Source organism: Rhinoraja longicauda, chromosome 24 (assembly GCF_053455715.1).
Source record: "Rhinoraja longicauda isolate Sanriku21f chromosome 24, sRhiLon1.1, whole genome shotgun sequence".
Taxonomy (NCBI): Eukaryota; Metazoa; Chordata; class Chondrichthyes; order Rajiformes; family Arhynchobatidae; genus Rhinoraja; species Rhinoraja longicauda.
In genome coordinates, this window is record NC_135976.1 from 25,739,486 (window position 1) to 25,758,400 (window position 18,915).

General features: G+C 45.5%; 1 protein-coding gene across 2 annotated transcripts in view; it reads left to right on the plus strand.

The window, feature by feature from the left end:
* slc5a8l (solute carrier family 5 member 8, like) overlaps positions 1-17,504 on the plus strand; it is a 51,838-nt gene extending 34,334 nt beyond the window's left edge. The window contains exons 9-15 of one of the 2 annotated variants that reach the window (XM_078420844.1): positions 1,395-1,504; positions 3,609-3,676; positions 8,399-8,485; positions 10,765-10,967; positions 12,287-12,390; positions 13,531-13,625; positions 16,380-17,504. In XM_078420844.1, the coding sequence (XP_078276970.1) occupies positions 1,395-1,504; positions 3,609-3,676; positions 8,399-8,485; positions 10,765-10,967; positions 12,287-12,390; positions 13,531-13,625; positions 16,380-16,505 (793 nt within the window). In that variant the 3' untranslated portion in view covers positions 16,506-17,504. The remainder of the gene's footprint in view (positions 1-1,394; positions 1,505-3,608; positions 3,677-8,398; positions 8,486-10,764; positions 10,968-12,286; positions 12,391-13,530; positions 13,626-16,379) is intronic. The other variant, XR_013548855.1, reaches the window with a different exon arrangement.
* Positions 17,505-18,915: the final 1,411 nt, after the last annotated feature.

Here is an 18,915-nt window from a genome sequence, read left to right on the forward strand (position 1 = left end):
TAAATTGGAGGAACAGCATCTCATATTTCGCTTGGGCAGTTTACACCCCAGCGGTATGAACATTGACTTCTCCAACTTCAGATAGTTCCTCTGTCCCTCTCTTTCCCCTCCCCCTTCCCAATTCTCCCACTGTCTTCCTATCTCCTACTACATCCTATCTTTGTCCCACCCCCTCCTCTGACATCAGTCTGAAGAAAGGTCTCGACCCGAAACGTCACCCATTCCTTCTCCCCTGAGATGCTGCCTGACCCATTGAGTTACTCCAGCATTTTGTGTCTACTTTCAATTTGAACCAGCATCTGCAGTTACTTTCCTATGCATTCTTGGCCTTGGTTCCTGCCTATGGGCTTCATCAGTCAGTTTAGTTTAGTTTAGTTTAGTGATATAGTGCAGAAACAGGCCCCGGCCCACCGAGTCTGCGCCGACCAGCGATTCCCGCACATTAACACTATCCTACACACACTAGGGACAATTTACACATATACCCAGCCAATTACGTTACATACCTGTAGTCTTTCGAGTGTGGAAGGAAACCGAAGATCTTGGAGAAAACCCACACGGTCACGCGGTCATATAAACAGACAGCACACGTAGTCGGGATCGAATCCGGGTCTCCGGCGCTGCAAGCGCTGTAAGGCAGCAACTCTACCACTGCGCCAATGTGCTGCCAGTCAGCATATTGTGTATAGAATTTTGGAGGTAATGTTGCAGTTATATAAGATGTTGGTGAAGCCACATTTAGAGTATTCTATTCAGTTTTGGTCACCATGTTATAGGAAAGATGTTGTCAAGCTGGAAAGAGTGCTGAAAAGATTTACAAGGATGGTGCCAGGAATCTAGGGAGAGGTTGAGCAGGATAGGACTTTATTCATTGGAGTGCAAGAGGACGAGGCAGAATCTTATAGAGGTGTGCAAAATCGTGAGTGGAATAGATTGGTTAAATGCACAGTCTTTTGACCAGAGTAAGGGAATCGACAACCAGAGGACATACAGTAGGTTTAAGGGATGAGGGAATGAAGATTTTATAGGAACCTGAGCAGTAACTGTTTTACACATAGGGTACTGGGTGCATGGAATGAGTGCTGAAGGAGATAGTTGAGGCAGGGACTTTTAACTTTTGACGCAATTTTAAGAAACATTTAGCAGGTACATGGATAGGGCAGGTTAAGTGGGATATGGACTAGATGGAGGTAGGTGGGAGTAGTGTAGATGGGCATGTTGATCAGCATGGGATAGTTGGGCCGAAGGGCCTGTTTCCATAATGTATGATTTTATGACTCTCTGACTGTATTAATCTCTCTCGCATCAACACACTGACTCCTGCCCATTGACCTGTCTCTGGTACTTTGTCCTCTTGTCTCCTGGCACTGATTCTTTCCCATTGATCGCTCCAGTACAGTCTCCTCCAGCATCAATGCACTTGCTGCTGTCACAGTGGAGGACATCCTCAAACCTAACTTCAACTTGTCGGAGAAGAAACTGACTTGGATCACAAAGGGACTCAGTAAGTGAGACATTATGGCTGTTAGTAACCTAATATAAATGGCATTGTTTTCACTCACTGTGTGTGAAGTGTATATCAGCACTTCATTCATCAATCTTCTTAACTAAAATAGTCTCTTCCGAACGGAGACCCAACCTTTTTTTCTGGGTGGTGTCTCCGTTCCCGCTGCGGCCTACCATCGGGCAAACACCTGGAGCTGGCGGCCTCCACCTGGGACCACCTGGGCTCTGGTTCGCAGAGCCCGCGGACCGGACTCACCATCTGCGGAGCTGGCTGCCTTCGGAGGCTGTGGTGGCGCTGCGAGTGTGGCTGCGACTCGCCTTCGGAGGCTCCGGAGGCTTCGGCTGCAGGCCGCGGACTGCATGGATATCGGAAGCTTGCAGGTCCCTGGGGCCGACATCGGGAGCTCTGGCAGCGGCAGTGTCTTCGCCTGCCCCGAATCGTGGGGCTTGGGTCGGCCCGCCGTGGACCTTTCACCATCCGGCGCAGCCTGAAATAGGCCATGGGATTTTCTCCGCCCGGCGGGGGCTGCAATGTCGGGAGCCACGACTGCCCCGACGTGGCAAGTTCAACAGCCTGACCGCGGGAGAAGACGTCAGGGGAAGAGAAAATACATTCTGGCCTTCCATCACAGTGAGGAGGTGACTGGAGGAGACTCACTGTGATGGATGTTTCTTTTTTTTGTTTGTGTTGGTTTGTGGTTGTGTGTGTTATTGCTTATTTTTATTGCTCTTATTGTTGGACTGTAGGTAATGGAATTTCGTCCAAAAGACTTGTTTTTTGGATGACAATAAAAGTTATTCTGATTCTGATCTATCTTTCCCTCTCAACTCCATCCTCCTGCCTTCTCCCCATAACCCTTACTAATCAAGAATCTGTCAATCTCCACCTTAAAAATGTCAATTGACTTGGTTTCCACAGCCGTCTGTGGCAATGAATTCCACAGATTCATTACCCTCTGACTAAAGAAATTCCTTCTCATCTCCTTTCTAAAGATATGTCCTTTTATTCTGACTCTCCCACTAGTGGAAACATCTTCTCCACATTCACACGATCCAGGCCTTTTATTCTTCAAAATCTTACTCCCTCCTGGTTAGAGATACCTTACTACCTGAAAGCAACTTACCTTCCCTGAGGTGGTCAGCTGTACCCCCTGAGCTTCTATTGCAGGTGCTGTGCAATCCCTCAGAATGCACAAAGGTGCCTACAATGTCACTGCTCACTCCTTGACGTGTTACATGGAGTTTTGCCCTGGTCTTCTCTGGGGACAGCAAAGGCACGTCCGTTATGTTAACAATCTTAGTTCAGTTTAGTTTAGATTAGAGATACAACATGGAAATAGGCCCTTCAGCCCACCGAGTCCATGTCGACCATAGATCTATGTCATCACACTTTCTCATCCACTCCCTACACACTAGGGGGCAATTTACTTGCAAACCTGCACGTCTTTAGGATGTGGGATGAAACCGGAGCACTAGGAGGACACCCACGTGGTCACAGGGAGAACGTGCATACTCCGTGCACACAGCACCCGAGGTCAGGATCGATCACAGGTCTCTGGTGCTGTGAAGCAGCAGCTCTATCTATCAGCTGCGACACTCCTGTCAGGAGTTTGTCTCACAAAGTAGATGAGACGATCGGACAAAACTAGGGTTAAAAATCCCAACCTTTTAATTCAAAAACCCTTTCCTCTACACTTGATTCGAGGAGCTCAACAGTGGATTGAAAGCCATCTTATTTTTCTAAGAACATTTCAAATCAGTGGTCTTGAGTGAGGACAGGCTGGATTTACCAAGGTGATACAATTCCATACAAATTCACAAATTATAGGAGTAGAATTAGGCCATTCGGCCCATCAAGTCTACTCCGCCGTTCAACAATGGCTGATTGCTGCCTCCTAATCCCATTTTCCTGCTTTCTCCGTATAGCCCTTGACACATGTTCTAATCAAGAATTTGTCTATCTCTGCCTTAAAAATATCCACTAACTTGGCCTCCACAGCCCTCTGTGGCAATGAGTTCCACCGATTAACTACTCTCTGACTAAAGAAGTTCCTCCTCACCTTCTTTCTAAAAGAGCGCCCATTGTTTGTGTACTTTCTTAGGTGTCATGTTTGGACTCATCTGCATTGGAATGGCTGCGTTATCCTCCTTGATGGGAAGTGTGCTCCAGGTAGGATTCAGCTGCATTACAAAGAACCTTTATACCTTTAAGCTGATGTATTTTAGCGTTCGTAATCAAGAGTATTGTTGCTCCTGGTGAACAGTGCAACTTTCATGACAGGAAAGCAATATCAATGCACCGTCTACTCTCAATTCTGGTTCAATCATGGTTGATCTATCTTTCCTTCTCAACCCCATTCTCCTGCCTTCTCCCCATAAACCCTGACACCCGTACTAACCACGAACCTATCAATCTCCACCTTAACAATATCCATTGATTTGGACTCCACACCTTTCCGTGGCAGTGAATTCCACAGATTCAGCACCCTCTAAATGCCTTACTAAAGTACCTGTAGACAATATCCATGGACCTACTCTCATCACTCACCTTTGTCACCTCCCCAAAAACTCAACCAAGTTTGTAAGACATGATCTACCCACACAGTCATGCTAATTGTCCCCAGTTAGTTACTTCTCTCCCAAAAATGAGTAAATTCAATCCCTAAGAATATTCTCCAATAGTTTCTGTACAATGAAGTGAGGCTCACCACCCTGTAATTTCCTGGATTATTTATTTTTCTTTTCTTAAACAAAGGAACAATATTGTCTACTCGCCAGTCCTCAGGGACATCGCCTTTGGCTAGAGAAGGTACAAAGATCTTTGACAAGGTAAACACAAAAGGCTGGAGTAACTCAGCGGGACAGGCAGTATCTCTGGAGAGAAGGAATGGGTGACGTTTCGGGTGAAGAAGGGTCTTGACCCAAAACGTCACCCAGAGATGCTGCCTGTACCCTGTTCTCTCCAGAGATGCTGCCTGTATTGCTGAGTCACTCCAGCTTTTTGTGTCTAAATTCGGCTTAAATCAGCATCTGCAGTTCCTTCCTACACTCTTTGTCAAGGTCCCAGCTGCCTCTTCTCTTATCTTTCTCAATAACCTGGGCTAGATCCCATCAAGCCTGGAGACTTATCCACCTTAATGTTGTTGAACAGCCCGACACCACCTCCTTGCTGATGTCACAATGTCCCAGCATATTAGTCTACTCCACACTGATCTCAGTATTCTCCATGTTCCTCTCCTTGGTGCATATCAAAGCAATGTTTTCATTTAATACCTTGCTTACATCGACTCCAAGTTTTAAAAATATATATATACTGAAATTGTGTTGTTTATTATGGTGTTTACAGAGTACTATGTTTACATATTTGTTGTGCTGTTACCAGAAAGAATTTCATTGTTCTATTTTGGAACCTAAGACAATAAAACACTCTTGCCACTTGACTCTTGACATTCCCTTCTTTATCCTTGAAGGTCCAACCATCTCCCCGCTTACTCTCTTGTTTTAGTTTAGTTTAGTTTAGAGATACATCGCGGAAACAGGCCCTTTGTCCCACCGGGTCCGCGCCGACCAGCGATCCCCGCACATTAACACTGCCCTACACCCACCTGGGACAATTTTTACATTTACCATAATGTACATACTAGGCGAAGTGAACCCGTAAATTTACATTTACCTTAACGTACATACTAGACCAAGAGTTGGGCCCATAACCTTGTTGGGTTCCCATCGTTACATGGGAAAATCGCATTTGTTCTTTATAATAAATGGCGTTCTTTTCTAAAAAATAAAACAAATCTTATCTGGAATATTTTTGCTTTTTATGGTTAAAATCCTCTCTTGGAGATCCTTGAGACTGTGCCCTCATTCAGCAGCGGCGTCAGCTTGACTGCAACGGCAGTTGCATTGAGCGGAAATAAGCCGCTCCCCCCACGTGGGACCAGGACTAATCGGGCGTCGAGCGGGAGGTCGGAGCCAATCATTCGACCCGACATGGAGACCTGGGCCAATCAGAGCGGGGAGCGTCGGCGCACCCCCCACGTGGGACCCAGACCATTCGGGCATCGAGCGGGAGGTTGGAGCCAATCAATGGACCCCACGTGGGGGTGATCGGCAGGAGCAAATCAGGATGCCCCGTCGACCAATCAGAGTGGGGAGCGCTGGCACTCCCCCCACGTGGGACCCGGACCAATCGGGCTTTGAGCTTGTGGTCGGACCTGAAGACAACATGGCAACCCTCCCCCAACTGAGCACGCGCCGGAGCTGAACACAAAATGGCAACCCTCCCCCAAACATGCACGTGCGGATCTGGCGGCCATCTGTTGAGCCCAAACCTCTCCTGCATTGGGGTAGCACCCTCTCCTTCCCCATTCAATCCCTCCTCAATGCCCTTTTCACCCCCTCGCCCCCCCCTCAACCACCATCCCCCTCAACCCCTCTCATCCGCCCCTCCTCACTTCCCGCCCTGCACTCTTGGGGGCTCTCCGGCACTCTCCAACTCACCACTCCATCCCTCTCTCCCATCCCCCCCACTCACACACTTTACCCCCTACCTCCCCCACTTACACACTCCATCCCCTCCCCCCCCACTCAATCCCCCCCTCCAACCGCCTCCCTCCCCCCTCTTACCCACTGCATCCCCTCCCCCCCCACTCACCCACTCCATTCCCCCTCCCCCTCACTCCATTCCCCCTCCCTCACCCACTCCATGCCCCCTCCCCCCCACGCCACACCCCCTCCCTCACACCATCCACCCTCCCTCCCTACTCACCCACTCCATTCCCCCTCCCTCACCAACTCCATCCCCCACCCACTCCTTTCCCCCCTCCCTCACCCACTCCATACCCCCCTCCCTCACCCACTCCATACCCCTCCCCCACCCACTCCATCCCCCTCCCCCACCCACTCCATTCCCCCACTCTATTACCACTCCAACCCCCCCACCACATCCCCTCTCTCCCCCTCACCCACTCCACCACCCCCCCACTCCACGCCCCCTCCCCCCCACCCACTCCAGTCCCCCATCCTTTCGTCACACCCCCCCCTCATTGGCCGCTGCTCCCGTCACTCCCGCTCCCGCCCCCCCCCCTCCTCGCCCAACTGCGCACGGGTCTTTTCTCGGGTTTGTCAACTTTTTGTAACGGCTTTGTTTTAAAGTCTACTCTGTGAAGCAAATGGGTGTTTTAACAGGTTTGTTTTTAATGGAAATTTTTGGGGGGTTTTTGTAACGGTTCTTTTAAAATGAATTTTGAAAAATCAAATAAATCTCAACTGTAAAATAAAGCCTCTACTCTTTGAAACACAGTTTTTTTTACGGCTTTTTTTTAAATGAAAAAGTTCATATTTTCGGGGTTTTTTAAATGAAAAAGTGTTTTTTTAAAATCATATAAATGTCATCTGTAAAATAAAAAGTTCTTTCTTTAAATCAGAACGCGTTTTTTCCCCCGAAAGAAATGAGAGAGGTTCTTATCGGTACGAGTTGACCAACGACAGCACAAGCGGGAGCCGGACAACGGAATGAAGTCAACGTCTTTTTCCTCTTGAGGCTCAACTGCCGTTTTTTAAAATTAGAAAATCCTCATTGGCCGGCACTGCCGTCACTCTGGCGGGTCCCGCCCCCCTCCCTCATGGGTCGTCTCCCCCCCCCCTCCCATTGTGATGTCACACGCTGTGATCTACTGGTGGCTGAGCACTTCAACTCCCCCTCCCACTCCCAGTATTACCTTTCTGTCATGGGCCTCCTCCAGTGCCATAGTGAGGCCCACCGGAAATTGGAGGAACAGCACCTCATATTTCGCTTGGGCAGCTTGCAGCCCAGCGGTATGTACATTGACTTCTCCAACTTTAGATAGTTCCTCTGTCCCCCTCTTCCCCTCCCCCTTCCCAGTTCTCCCTCTATCTTCCTGTCTCCACCTATGTCCTTCATTTGTCCTGCCCCCCCCCTGACATCAGTCTGAAGAAGGGTCTCGTCCCGAAACGTCACCCATTCCTTCTCTCCTGAGATGCTGCCTGACCTGCTGAGTTATTCCAGCATTTTGTGAAATAAATACCTTCGATTTGTACCAGCATCTGCAGTTATTTTCTTACACTTGCCAGTTTAGCTCAGTTTACTAAGCAGATTTTTAAACTTTAAAATCTCTCTAACTTTAAAAATATAAGACCAATTTGAATGAGACTTGGATGAAAGGGTCCCCAGTGCAAAGGCGAGTAAGGTGGTCCTAATATTGTTGCCCCCTACATGTGACAAATACGGTTATATCACAGGCAGACAAAATCACAAACATCCTCACAGCCTCACAAACATCCACACATCCCTCACTGCAACACAGAGTTTCAGTAATAGATAGATAAAATGCCTTGGAATTCTCTTTAATAAGCATCTGGAAATAAGCTCTTCGGCCCACCAAGTCCACGCCAACCAATGACTTTGTTGCATAAACCTGCATGTCTTTGTAATGTGGGGGGAAACCGTAGCACCCGGAGGAAACCCGTGTGGTCACAGGGAGAATGTACAAACTCTGTACAGACAGCACTCGAGGTCAGGATCGAACCTGGGCCTCTGGGGTGCTGTAAGGCAGCTACTCTTCTGCTGTGATCATTGATCGGCGCGGACTAAGACGGCTGAAGGGCCTTTTTCCACGCTATATGTCTAAACTAAACTAATACAAGAGAAAAAAATTTGGTTACCCATCTAAATATTTCCCAGCTCTTGTCATTTACCATATTCCATTATCTTATTTGTCGACAGATCGATTCCAATGTTACGAAAGACGGAGAAAAATCCAAACAGGATGCTGCCAGTATTTGTTCATTGGTATCACTGAGAGCATTTGAAGTGCCTCTGTTCCACTTGAAGTACAAATGTAACAGTTCTGCATCTTCTCCTGTTTTCCAGGCTGCCCTCACAATATTTGGGGTTGTTGGAGGTCCACTGCTCGGATTCTTTCTCTTGGGCATGATATTCCCTTGCGCCAATTCAACTGTAAGTACCTGGGAGAAATCTGGGCTCCAAGGCATCTTTTGTTTCCGATATCAACTCGCTTTTAAATTGTCTGCCTGACTCACCCACTTATAGAATGGCTGGTGAAATTCTGGCTAAATGATTCAGCCAGTCGTGTGACTTTTGGAGTCTCAAAAGGCTAATAATAATAATAATAAGTTCACAATAAGTGATTGGAGCAGAATTAGGCCATTCGGCCCATCGTCTACTCCGCCATTCAATCATGACTCTCAAACCCATTCTCCTGCCTTCTCCCCATTACCCCTGACTTGAAGGAAAGCTACAGTTAGTTGAGATCACTCACTTCCTGGCTTTGCTGGTCGTGCCTGCTAACCTTCAGTATTACTGTGAGGAGGCAGAGGTGGAGAGGGTTGAGGGTTTTCTAGGAACATTTTCCCACTTTATCTTAATGGGGGAGTGATGGCTTCAGTTCTCAGAAGGCCTCATGAAGATCTGTCTCACCCTGCAGCCACAAAGGAAACCCATACCTGTTGCTCGTAACTTTCAATATGATAGTGCTTGCAAATTACATATACCTCCAGCTCCTTCCTGGCTGTTGATATTGGTTGTTAGCTCACTGTTTAAGTGAGGTTACAGAAGCTCTCTCTTCAAAGAGAGCAATGTTCACCTGCTTCTGTTTAGGTGCTGAGTGGCAAAAAGTTCCAGCAAGCAGGCAGGAATATCCAAGATGTACAGAGCTAGCAGTGGTACATGTGTCACACTGAGGGCCAGGAGAAGAAGCCAAGATGGTCATGAATTTGAGGGGCGACCATCATCATTGTGCCAATCATCATCATTGTGTCTTTTCTCCAGAGATGCTTACTCCAGCATTTTGTGTCTATCATTGTGCCAATGATCCTCACCAGTAACTATGACCAGAAAGTAATAATGTCAATACAGGTAGCCCTCATTATAATGAAACATGGGGGGGGGGGGGGGGAATAGTGTCCATTATTGCCGACTTTCCGCTATAACCAAGTAAGTGGGTAACAAGTTGTTTTCAAATTAGTTCATTTCACAAAAAATGTAATTTTGTTACTGCAAGCTAAAAGCACTCAAGGCAGTTTGTTACATTGTTTAATAGAGTATCATTGCACAAGTGTCGTTTTAATCAATTACTTGTTAATTTCCATAGCCTCCCACAGTGTAACTAGCAGCTTGTGTTCATAAAGAGACCGTAGTGTCAGATTATTGTGGGGTCCCTCCGTCCACTATAACCACTAAAATCTGGTATAAAGAGGTCTGGAATAACGAGGGTAGACAGTACTAAATTCCCATTGACATTTCCAGGGTACATCTGCCTCCTGTGCCCAATACCTACAAACATCATGTCAAACCAAAGGGCCAAGAGATATCCCCATAGTACCTGCTTCCTCGCAACCTCTGGCCCTTATGTACAAATGCAAACGGTCAATGTAACCTGCAATCTAATCCAACATCCAGCTAACCTTCCCGGCCTCCACAACCTGCACCTAATACACAATAGAATTTAGCAACAGTGTGCCTCAACAAAAAAACTGTTGGCCTGTTGAACACCACGGTAACGGAGTGGTAGAGTTGCTGCCTCACAGCGGCAGAGACACAGGTTCGATCCTGAATATGGATTGAGGATCTGTCTGTCTGTACGGATTTTTTACATTCTCCCCATGACCTGCGTGGGTTTTTTCCGGGATCACTGGTTTCATCCCACACTCCAAAGACGTAGGTTAATTGGCTTGTAAATTGTCCTGACTGTGTGTAGGATAGTATTGGTTTGCAGGGATTGCTGCTCGGCACGGGCTCAGTGGGCCGAAGGGCCTGTTTCCGTGCTGTATCTCTAGATTAAACCAATATTTAATGGACCTTTCCCAGTGCCAAACATTCCTAGAACCCCATGTCACTAAGTAAGGAATCCAAAGAATCTCGCAGATCCGAAGAATTAATTTAAAAAGGAGTTAACACTTTTATTGTTGATGTGATCTTGTTCTATTAAAATTGCTATTTAAACTGTATTTTACTCTCCATCTTCTCCATTTTTTAAAAGTCAACTTTCTTTCGTTTAGTATTCCCACCTTCCTTGTGGACAGAAATCAGCCTGATAATTTACAAGTTCCAGAATTCCTTTCTTCTTCCGTTTCCTCGTTTTGAAGATATCCCTTAAAACCCACCTCTTACCACATCTGATGGTGCTCTTCCCTAACATCTCCTGTTGCTCAGCCTCAAATGCTCCTGGGCGATGTGTAAGGAGCCATGTAAATGGAAGTTGTTGTATTCTATGGCAGGGTGCGATATCTGGCCTCGTTGTCAGCCTTGTGCTGACGCTCTGGATTGGGATCGGAGGGCAGATCTACCCTCCACTTGCTGAGAAAACACAGCCCCTGTCCCTCAGCATCGAGGGGTGTCTATTCAACGTCACTGAGCCCACGGGGACAGCGACCGTAAGCACTTGGACAACAATGAGCCATGTTGCAGAGCCGGACTTCAGGTAACAGCTGATTTAGATTGTTCAACACATAGAGTTAATAGGTCTTCAGATTTCAGATGGGTTAGCATGGATGAGTTGGACTGAAGGGCCTGTTCCCATGCTGTATGACTCTATGACTTTAAGGGATGTATTTTGAATTTGCTTTTAAAATTGTATTCTATTCTCCATCTTCTCCCTTTTATAAAAATTCTGCTTTCTATGGTTTAATATTCCCATCTTCCTTGGGCAGCACAGTGGTACAAGGTTTGGCATTGTGGCACAGCGCTAGAGTTGCTGCCTCACAGCGTCAGATAACTGAGTTCGATTCCGATCTCAGGTGCTGTCTGTGTGGAATCTGCACATTCTCCCACATGGGTTTTCTCCGGGTGCTCCGGTTTCCTCACACTTTCCAAAGACGTCTAAATTTGTAGGTTAATTGGCTTCTGTAACTTGTCCCTGGTGTGTAGGTGGGATAACATGGAACTAGTGTTGCTTGGTGTGGAATCGGTGGGACAAAGGGGCTGTTTCCACACTGTATCTCTAAACTAAACAAAGTTATCAGGTCCGAAGAAGGGTCTCGACCTGAAACATCACCCATTCCTTCTCTACAAAGATGCTGCCTTTCCCGCTAAGTTACTCCAGAAATTTGTGTCTATCTTCTTAAACTAACAGGTAGATGGGTTTTGGATATGAGAACACTTCCAATGCCCTATTTCTTTGTACACACCCAAATATCACCAGTCTTGTCCCCTTCCTCTTGTCAAACCATCGTTGATTGACTGGGTGGTCAATAATAATATTCAAGTTAATGAGTTCCAGTGCTAACAAGTGCCAACTCCAATTGCCTTCACCTCTGGTGGTAGATCTCAAAACCATTCCCTCTCCAGAGATTGACACAAAAAGCTGGAGTAACTCAGCAGGACAGGCAGCATCTCTGGAGAGAAGGAATGAGTGATGTTTCAGGTCGAGACCCTTCTTCAGACTGGTGGGGATGTCCCGCCCCCCTGACATCAGTCTGAAGAAGGGTCTCGACCCGAAACGTCACCCATTCCCTCTCTCCTAGATGCTGCCTGACCTGCTGAGTTACTCCAGCATTTTGTGGTACCTTCGATTTGTACCAGCATTTGCAGTTATTTTCCTAGGCAAATAAATAGTTGTCATTTTAGGTTGTATCTCCAAAGACCCGGTGGCTTGACTTGGATAGGAACCAAGGCTCAGTACTTGGGAGAATATTTTGGGCAAATTTCTCTTTATTACATTTTTTGTTCACATTTCCTACACAGTCTTTTCCATCTGAGGTCTTTGCCATATTTCAATACAACTCACTTCTTCGATTTCAGACCAGGAATCGCCAACACGTGGTATTCACTCTCCTATCTCTACTTGAGCCCATTAGCAACCTTGATTGTTTTGATTCTTGGGCTCATCGTCAGCTTGCTAACAGGTTGGTGCATTCTATACAAGCAACTTGTTATTAACGGGGCATAACAACATTTTGATCTCTGCATGCATTTAAAAAAATGAACAACCAAATGGTGCCAACCAGATAGAGATATTTGTATTTGTGGGGCGGCACGGTGGCGCAGCGGTAGAGTTGCTGCCTTACAGTGTCAGAGACCCGGATTCGATCCTGACAATGGGTACTGTACGCAGTTTGTATGTCCTTCCTGTGACCTATGTGGGTTTCCTCCCACACTCCAAAGACTTACAGGTTTGTAGGTTAATTGGCATAATTGTAAAATTGTCCCTAGTGTGTGGGATGGTTTTAGTGTGTGGGCACCGCTGGTCGGCATGGACTCGGTAGAGCCTGTTTCCTCGCTGTATCTCTAAATTAAACAAAAATTCCTAAACTGAAGCTCTGGACTTTGAACTAAACATCCATCCCAGCTGGAATGATTTTGGAATGTGGCACATTGCATCAGGTCTCATTGGGAATGATAGACCTCTTGTATTTTGTATCAGACACCCATTGAACTCTAAACATGAAACAAATTCCTTGCTCATGGAAGACAGACACATAAGCTGGAGTAACTCAGCAGGACAGGCAGCAACTCTGGAGAGAAGGAATGGGTGACGTTTCAGGTCGAGACCCTTCTTCCTTTTTGTGTCCATCTTCGGGTTAAACCAGCAACTGCAGTTCCTTCCTACACGTTCCTTGCTTATGGAAACATGCTAAGAGTTTTGGAGTCACCCTGAGAACTTTATACTTTGCACCAGATTTTTAAAGAAACGTGCTGGAGATTCAAGCTCAGCATGAATTTCCCATCACCGTCCCAACAGGAATGAGTTCAAGTCACATTGCTGGTATCACATTTCATCTTTAATAGGTATAACTTTGAAATTCCTAAGTCTTGGAGAAGATGCGAAAAATGTTCCCATGAAGATAACGCCACTTTATAGGTTAAATAAAAGCCCTGTTTTAAAAACTTTCCGAAGCCGTGCTCTAACTATTGCATTTGTATGGTTTATCGCAGAGAGGAATTGTTTAATGCCCTGATCATCATGGATGTAAGTTTTAGGAGCTGATGTTTTAGTTTTTCTCAGTAAATTGATGCACTCTGCATCTTGGAACTATTTCTTACAGGAAGAAGCAAGCAGGAGGTGGATGAGAGGCTCCTGATCACAAGGAAGAGTCTGGTGTGCTTCTCCTACTTTACCAACAAGGATGATCACTCAGAGGTACTCAACAGGGATGTGGGGTTAAATTCTGCTCTCCATGTAGGCAGCATTGTGGCACAGTTAGTAAAGCTGCAGACTCACAGGACCAGAGACCTGGGTTCAATCCTGACCTCGGCTGCTCTCTGTGTGGACTTTGCACGTTCTCCTGAGTTTCCTCTGGGTGCTTGGTTTCCTCCCACATCGCAAACAAATGTGCAGATTTGTTAGGTTAATTGGCCTCTGTAAACTTCCCCCTAATGTGTAAGGAGTGGATGTGAAAGTGGGATAACATAGAACTAGTGTGAACGGGTGATTGATGGTTGGCGTGCACTCTGTGGGCCTTTGCGCCTGTATCCTTGCTGTATCTCGAGACTCCAGGCACATTTTCAGTGGAGTTATTAGCCCTACTAGATATTCTCTTGTGACGAAAGACTCTGAGCCTCTTACTGCCTGGAGTTGATTTTTACCTTAGTGCAAAGCTGTTCAATCTAGCGAAGAGGGGAGGAGGTACTGGGAGATCCAGGTTGAAGCAATAAAAATCAAACACATCAACAAGACAGCCTTCTTCCACCTCAAAAACATCGCCCGTCTCCGTCCATCCCTCTCCTCCACAGCTGCAGAAACCCTCATCCACGCCTTCATCACCTCCCGTCTGGACTACTGCAACAGCCTCCTCTATGGCTCACCCTCAAAAATCATCAGTAAACTTCAATACATTCAAAACTCCGCTGCCCGTCTACTCACCCATTCCCCGATCTGTGACCATATCACCCCCGTCCTTTACAAGCTCCACTGGCTCCCCATCCCCCAGAGAATCCAGTACAAAATCCTCCTCATGACCTACAAAGCCCTCCATGACCTGGCCCCATCCTACCTGACTGACCTTCTCCACAGACACACTCCCACCTGCACCCTCCGCTCTGCTGCTGCCAATCTCCTGTCCCCCCCCCATCCGGACCAAACTCAGATCCTGGGGGGACAGGGCTTTCTCCATTGCTGCTCCCACCCTCTGGAACTCACTACCCCAAACCGTCAGAGACTCCTCCTCGCTCACCACATTCAAAACATCACTGAAGTCTCACCTGTTCAGCACTGCCTTCAACCACTGAAGGTCACCTCACCTTCTGTCTCCTTTTTCTGTTTGTTTACTTATTTATCTATTTATTTTCTTCTCTATGTTCTAGTAATCCCTGTAAAGCGTCTTTGAGTGTTTGAAAAGCGCTATATAAATGTAATGCATTATTATTATTATTATAATGTGAACGGGAGAGTGTGAACTAACTCATGTTGCCACAAACTGATGATGATGGTGAGCGATTAAGTGGAGGCTCTCGTGGGCCGGCCAATTGCACTGCATTTATTCTCTTCATTCATGCAATCAACATTTGGTCAAATGCTCATCTGAACTTAGATCATAACATCATAGGGACAAGAACGGGCCAAGCTGCTCCTCAGGCCCACTGTCAATTCACCCTTCCACCTCAACACCATTTCCCAGTCTTTTACCCAGAGTAGGGGAATCAAGAACCAGAGGACATAGGTTTAAGATGAAGGGGGAAAGATTTAATAGGAACGTGAGGGGCAACTTTCTTCTACAAAGGGTGATAGGTATGTAAAATAAGCTTTCAAAGGAGGTAGTTGAGGTAGGTACTATCACAGCGTTTAAGAAACCTGGATAGGATAGGTTTAGAGGGATATGAGCCAAGCATAGGCAGGTGAGACTAGTGCAGATGGGACATGTTGGTAGGTGTGGGCAAGTTGGGCCGAAGGGTCTGTTACCACGCTATATGACACAGTGATTTTATGATCAAGATTTAGTAGATGTTTGGAGACTAAATCCTATAATATGGAGATTGAGCATGAAAGTAGACCCAAGAAAGAGGAACAGCCATGAACCTATTGCGTGGTGGAATTTGTTCTTCCCACTGTAAGGCCTTTACCTGCATCCTTCATGTCCTTTCAGCGCAAGCATTATGGTGTGGCACTGCCACCTGCAGGCAATCTGTGATACTGCAGATCACCCCACATTTTGAGCTGCCTTTGAAAACATTCCTTGTTATTCTCAATGCGTTGTCGTCACTTCAGGGGATGATCGGCAGAACTCCCAGAGATAGCAAGTGAACTGGGATTTTATAGAAGTGATTGTAGTTCTTGAAAAGAACCTCAGAAAATTCCTGCTGGTGTACAGTCAACAGTTTGAGATGAGTTTGAGTTTGAGTTTAATTTATTGTCACGTGTACCGAGGTACAGTGAAAAGCTTTTGTTGCGTGCAAACCGATCAGCGGAAAGACAATACATGGATACAATCGGGCCATCCACAGTGTACAGATACATGATGAAGGGAATTACATAAATGATAAAAAGCAAGATAAAGCCAGTAAAGTCCGATCAAAGAAAGTCCGAGGGTCTCCAATGAGGGCGGGTCCTCATGGCACCAAGAGTCATTGTGGTATGTCTTCTGGTCCTGGGAGTCGGAGAATGGACAGACCTGAGAGGAGATCAAGAAGAGCATAGTTAAAGTAGAGATTTAAAAGAGTGAAGCGAGTGTAATGCCTGATTGCAGATCCACTGCTGTGACTAACACACCAAGATTCGCCTTGGTTGGGCGCTGTTTTTGGGCAGATTTCCAGTGTAGGAAGGAGCTGCAGATTTCCAAATGATTGAATAAATGGAAATGTTGCTTCCAAAAGGCTTCTAATTACCCCATCTACCTGTCTTGCCTCCGTGATGGTCTGTGATCTTGCTTCTTCAGCGTTTCTTTCTCCATGCCCACAGGTTAAAGACGTCAAGGAGAAGACACACAAGGCAGAAGATAAGGGCCAGGAAAATCCCACCTTCAGTCATCCAGAGGTCAACTGTTCGGAGAAACAGAATCCCATCCTATCCACAACATATTTATAGACAATATATATTGCACCTTTCAACACAATTATTTTGCATGAAGTATTTCCCAAGTTGGGGAATTTTATTCCTCCTCATACATGTGTTGACTGGGACATCTATGAGATGAGTTCACCAACTATCTTAAGGAAGTTCTGCTGAGCTGTCCCACTATCCCCCTTCACACACACCCCACTTACTGAACTATGATGGAGCGGGAGGTTTCCAGTGCATTTCACTAAGACAATCCCAGCAGAAACAGCTCTGAGGAATTTTTTGGCATTTAATTTTAACCAACTGTTGCCTGTGAGTGAAAAGTTGACAAAGACTTTATTGAACATAAATATTGGAGTGGAATTAACTTTGGTTGTCAACTTCCACTCAACTGCACACTTTTACATTCATTCACTTCAATGAATTGTGAGACCAATGTCCAACAGAAAATTACACATTTAATGCTGGCATCCAAAGATGAATTATTCTTCCAGTATTGTCCAACACACGTATTAACAAGTAGAGGTTTATTTTACATAAGATATTGTATACATAAAATGTAGTGTAACCTGTTACTTGCTAACCAGTCAGTGGAAAGACTATACATAATTACAAATGAGTGTACAGCTATTGGAGTAGAGGTTTAAAATAGTGGAGCGATTGTAATGAATGATTGCAGATCCACTTCTGGGACCAGCATGAAGAGAGTCATCTGGCTTGGGCGCCATCTTGTGTATTATAAACCTCTACTGGTTAATATGGTTTGACCCGAGGTACCTTTCTCATTTAAGTTTTTAGTTCATGCACCGTGCTGAATTAAGACTATTATTAAAGTAACAATTAGTAATTATATATTATATTATATTATATTATATTATTTGAAGCTCTTCTTTTTGATTTTGCACATGTTTCTGCTTAATATAATTAGCACATCCTCACAACTTAAAATTCTCCATGAAGAGTACAATCAGGCAATACTTTACAGTGTCATTTAAAAACAACATTTTAAATGTATTATTCATTAAATTTGAGTGGAAATGTTTCAGTCTTGTTAATATGATAAATTGTGTTTATTACATAAGTAAGCAACGTTAATCAATCTAGGCAAATCATCTGACTTCAGATTACTGAAGATGATTTATAAAATCTATGCAGAACAGGCTACTAATTACACATACCTGTTTTTATGCTTTTGTAGAAAAGTTTTATTTTAAAAGCCTTCAAGTGGACAAAGTTAGTGGAAACTGATAATTGTGTAGGAAGGAACTGCAAATGCTGGTTTACACCGAAGATAGACACAAAATACTGGAGTAACTCAGTGGGTCTGACATCATCTCTGGAGAAAAGGAATAGGTGATGTTTCAGGTTGAGACCCTTTTTCAGACCGAGAGTCTGATTTCTACCCAGTTTTATGGCTTGAGTCAATTACTAGTGTTATGTCATTTTGAACAAGCACAAACGATTACAGTAACTCGGCCTTTACGAGGTGTAATTTGTGCTCTAACTGTGCTGTCTTTTCAACTGACGTAACAGAAGTGGGGAAACTCACTGCGGAAACCCCCCTGCCCCACCAGCATTAACGGTTAGTATTTGCACAATTATATTCTTGGCCTCAGTACCAGCAACCAGTCTGGGACACACACCAGCTCATTGACTTCAGCCAGGTGAGCGTAGCAGGATCCCAGGTCAGGCAGGGGGCTCGATCAGCTGCATGGTGCCTCTTGCATGCCGGCTCGGTGGACTATTTCTGTACACTTGCTAATCGAGGATGTGCTAATCGAGGATGTGCTTGGGTATGGGAATATGATATTGGGTATGTGGAGTAGTACAAAAGTAGTCAAAATAAATTCATTCTGGATAAGTAGACAGGATAGATGGTCAGAACCATTTTCCCAGGATGGAATTGTCAAACGCTAGAGGGCAGAGCTTTAAGGTGAGAGGGGCAAAGATTAAAGGAGATGTGCAGTGCAAGTTTTGTACACAAGAGGGCGGCGAGTGCCTGCCAGGGATTGTGGTGGAGCTATAAACGATAGTGGCGTTTAAGAGACTTTTGGATAAGGACTTACAGGAATTGGAGCAATATGGATCATGTGAAGACAGATAAGGGTTGATCTTGACATCATGTTCAGCAGACATTGTCGACTGAGGGCCTGTTCCTGTGTTGTGCTGTTCTGTGTTCCATGTAAGTGTGAGGTAAAAGGAAAATAAGGGAAGGGTACATACTATAAATGGTGGAATACTATGAAGTGCAGAGAAACAGAGTGATCGTAGCATGCAAATCCTTCAAGGCTGTTAGACACATAGACCAGGTGGTTCAGAAGTCATGTGGGATTCTTGCTTTTATTGGTTGAAATAATGATTATAAGAGCAGAGATATGCTGAAACAGTATATGACATTACAAGACATTATACTGTTAGGCCATTATTTGAGTTCTGT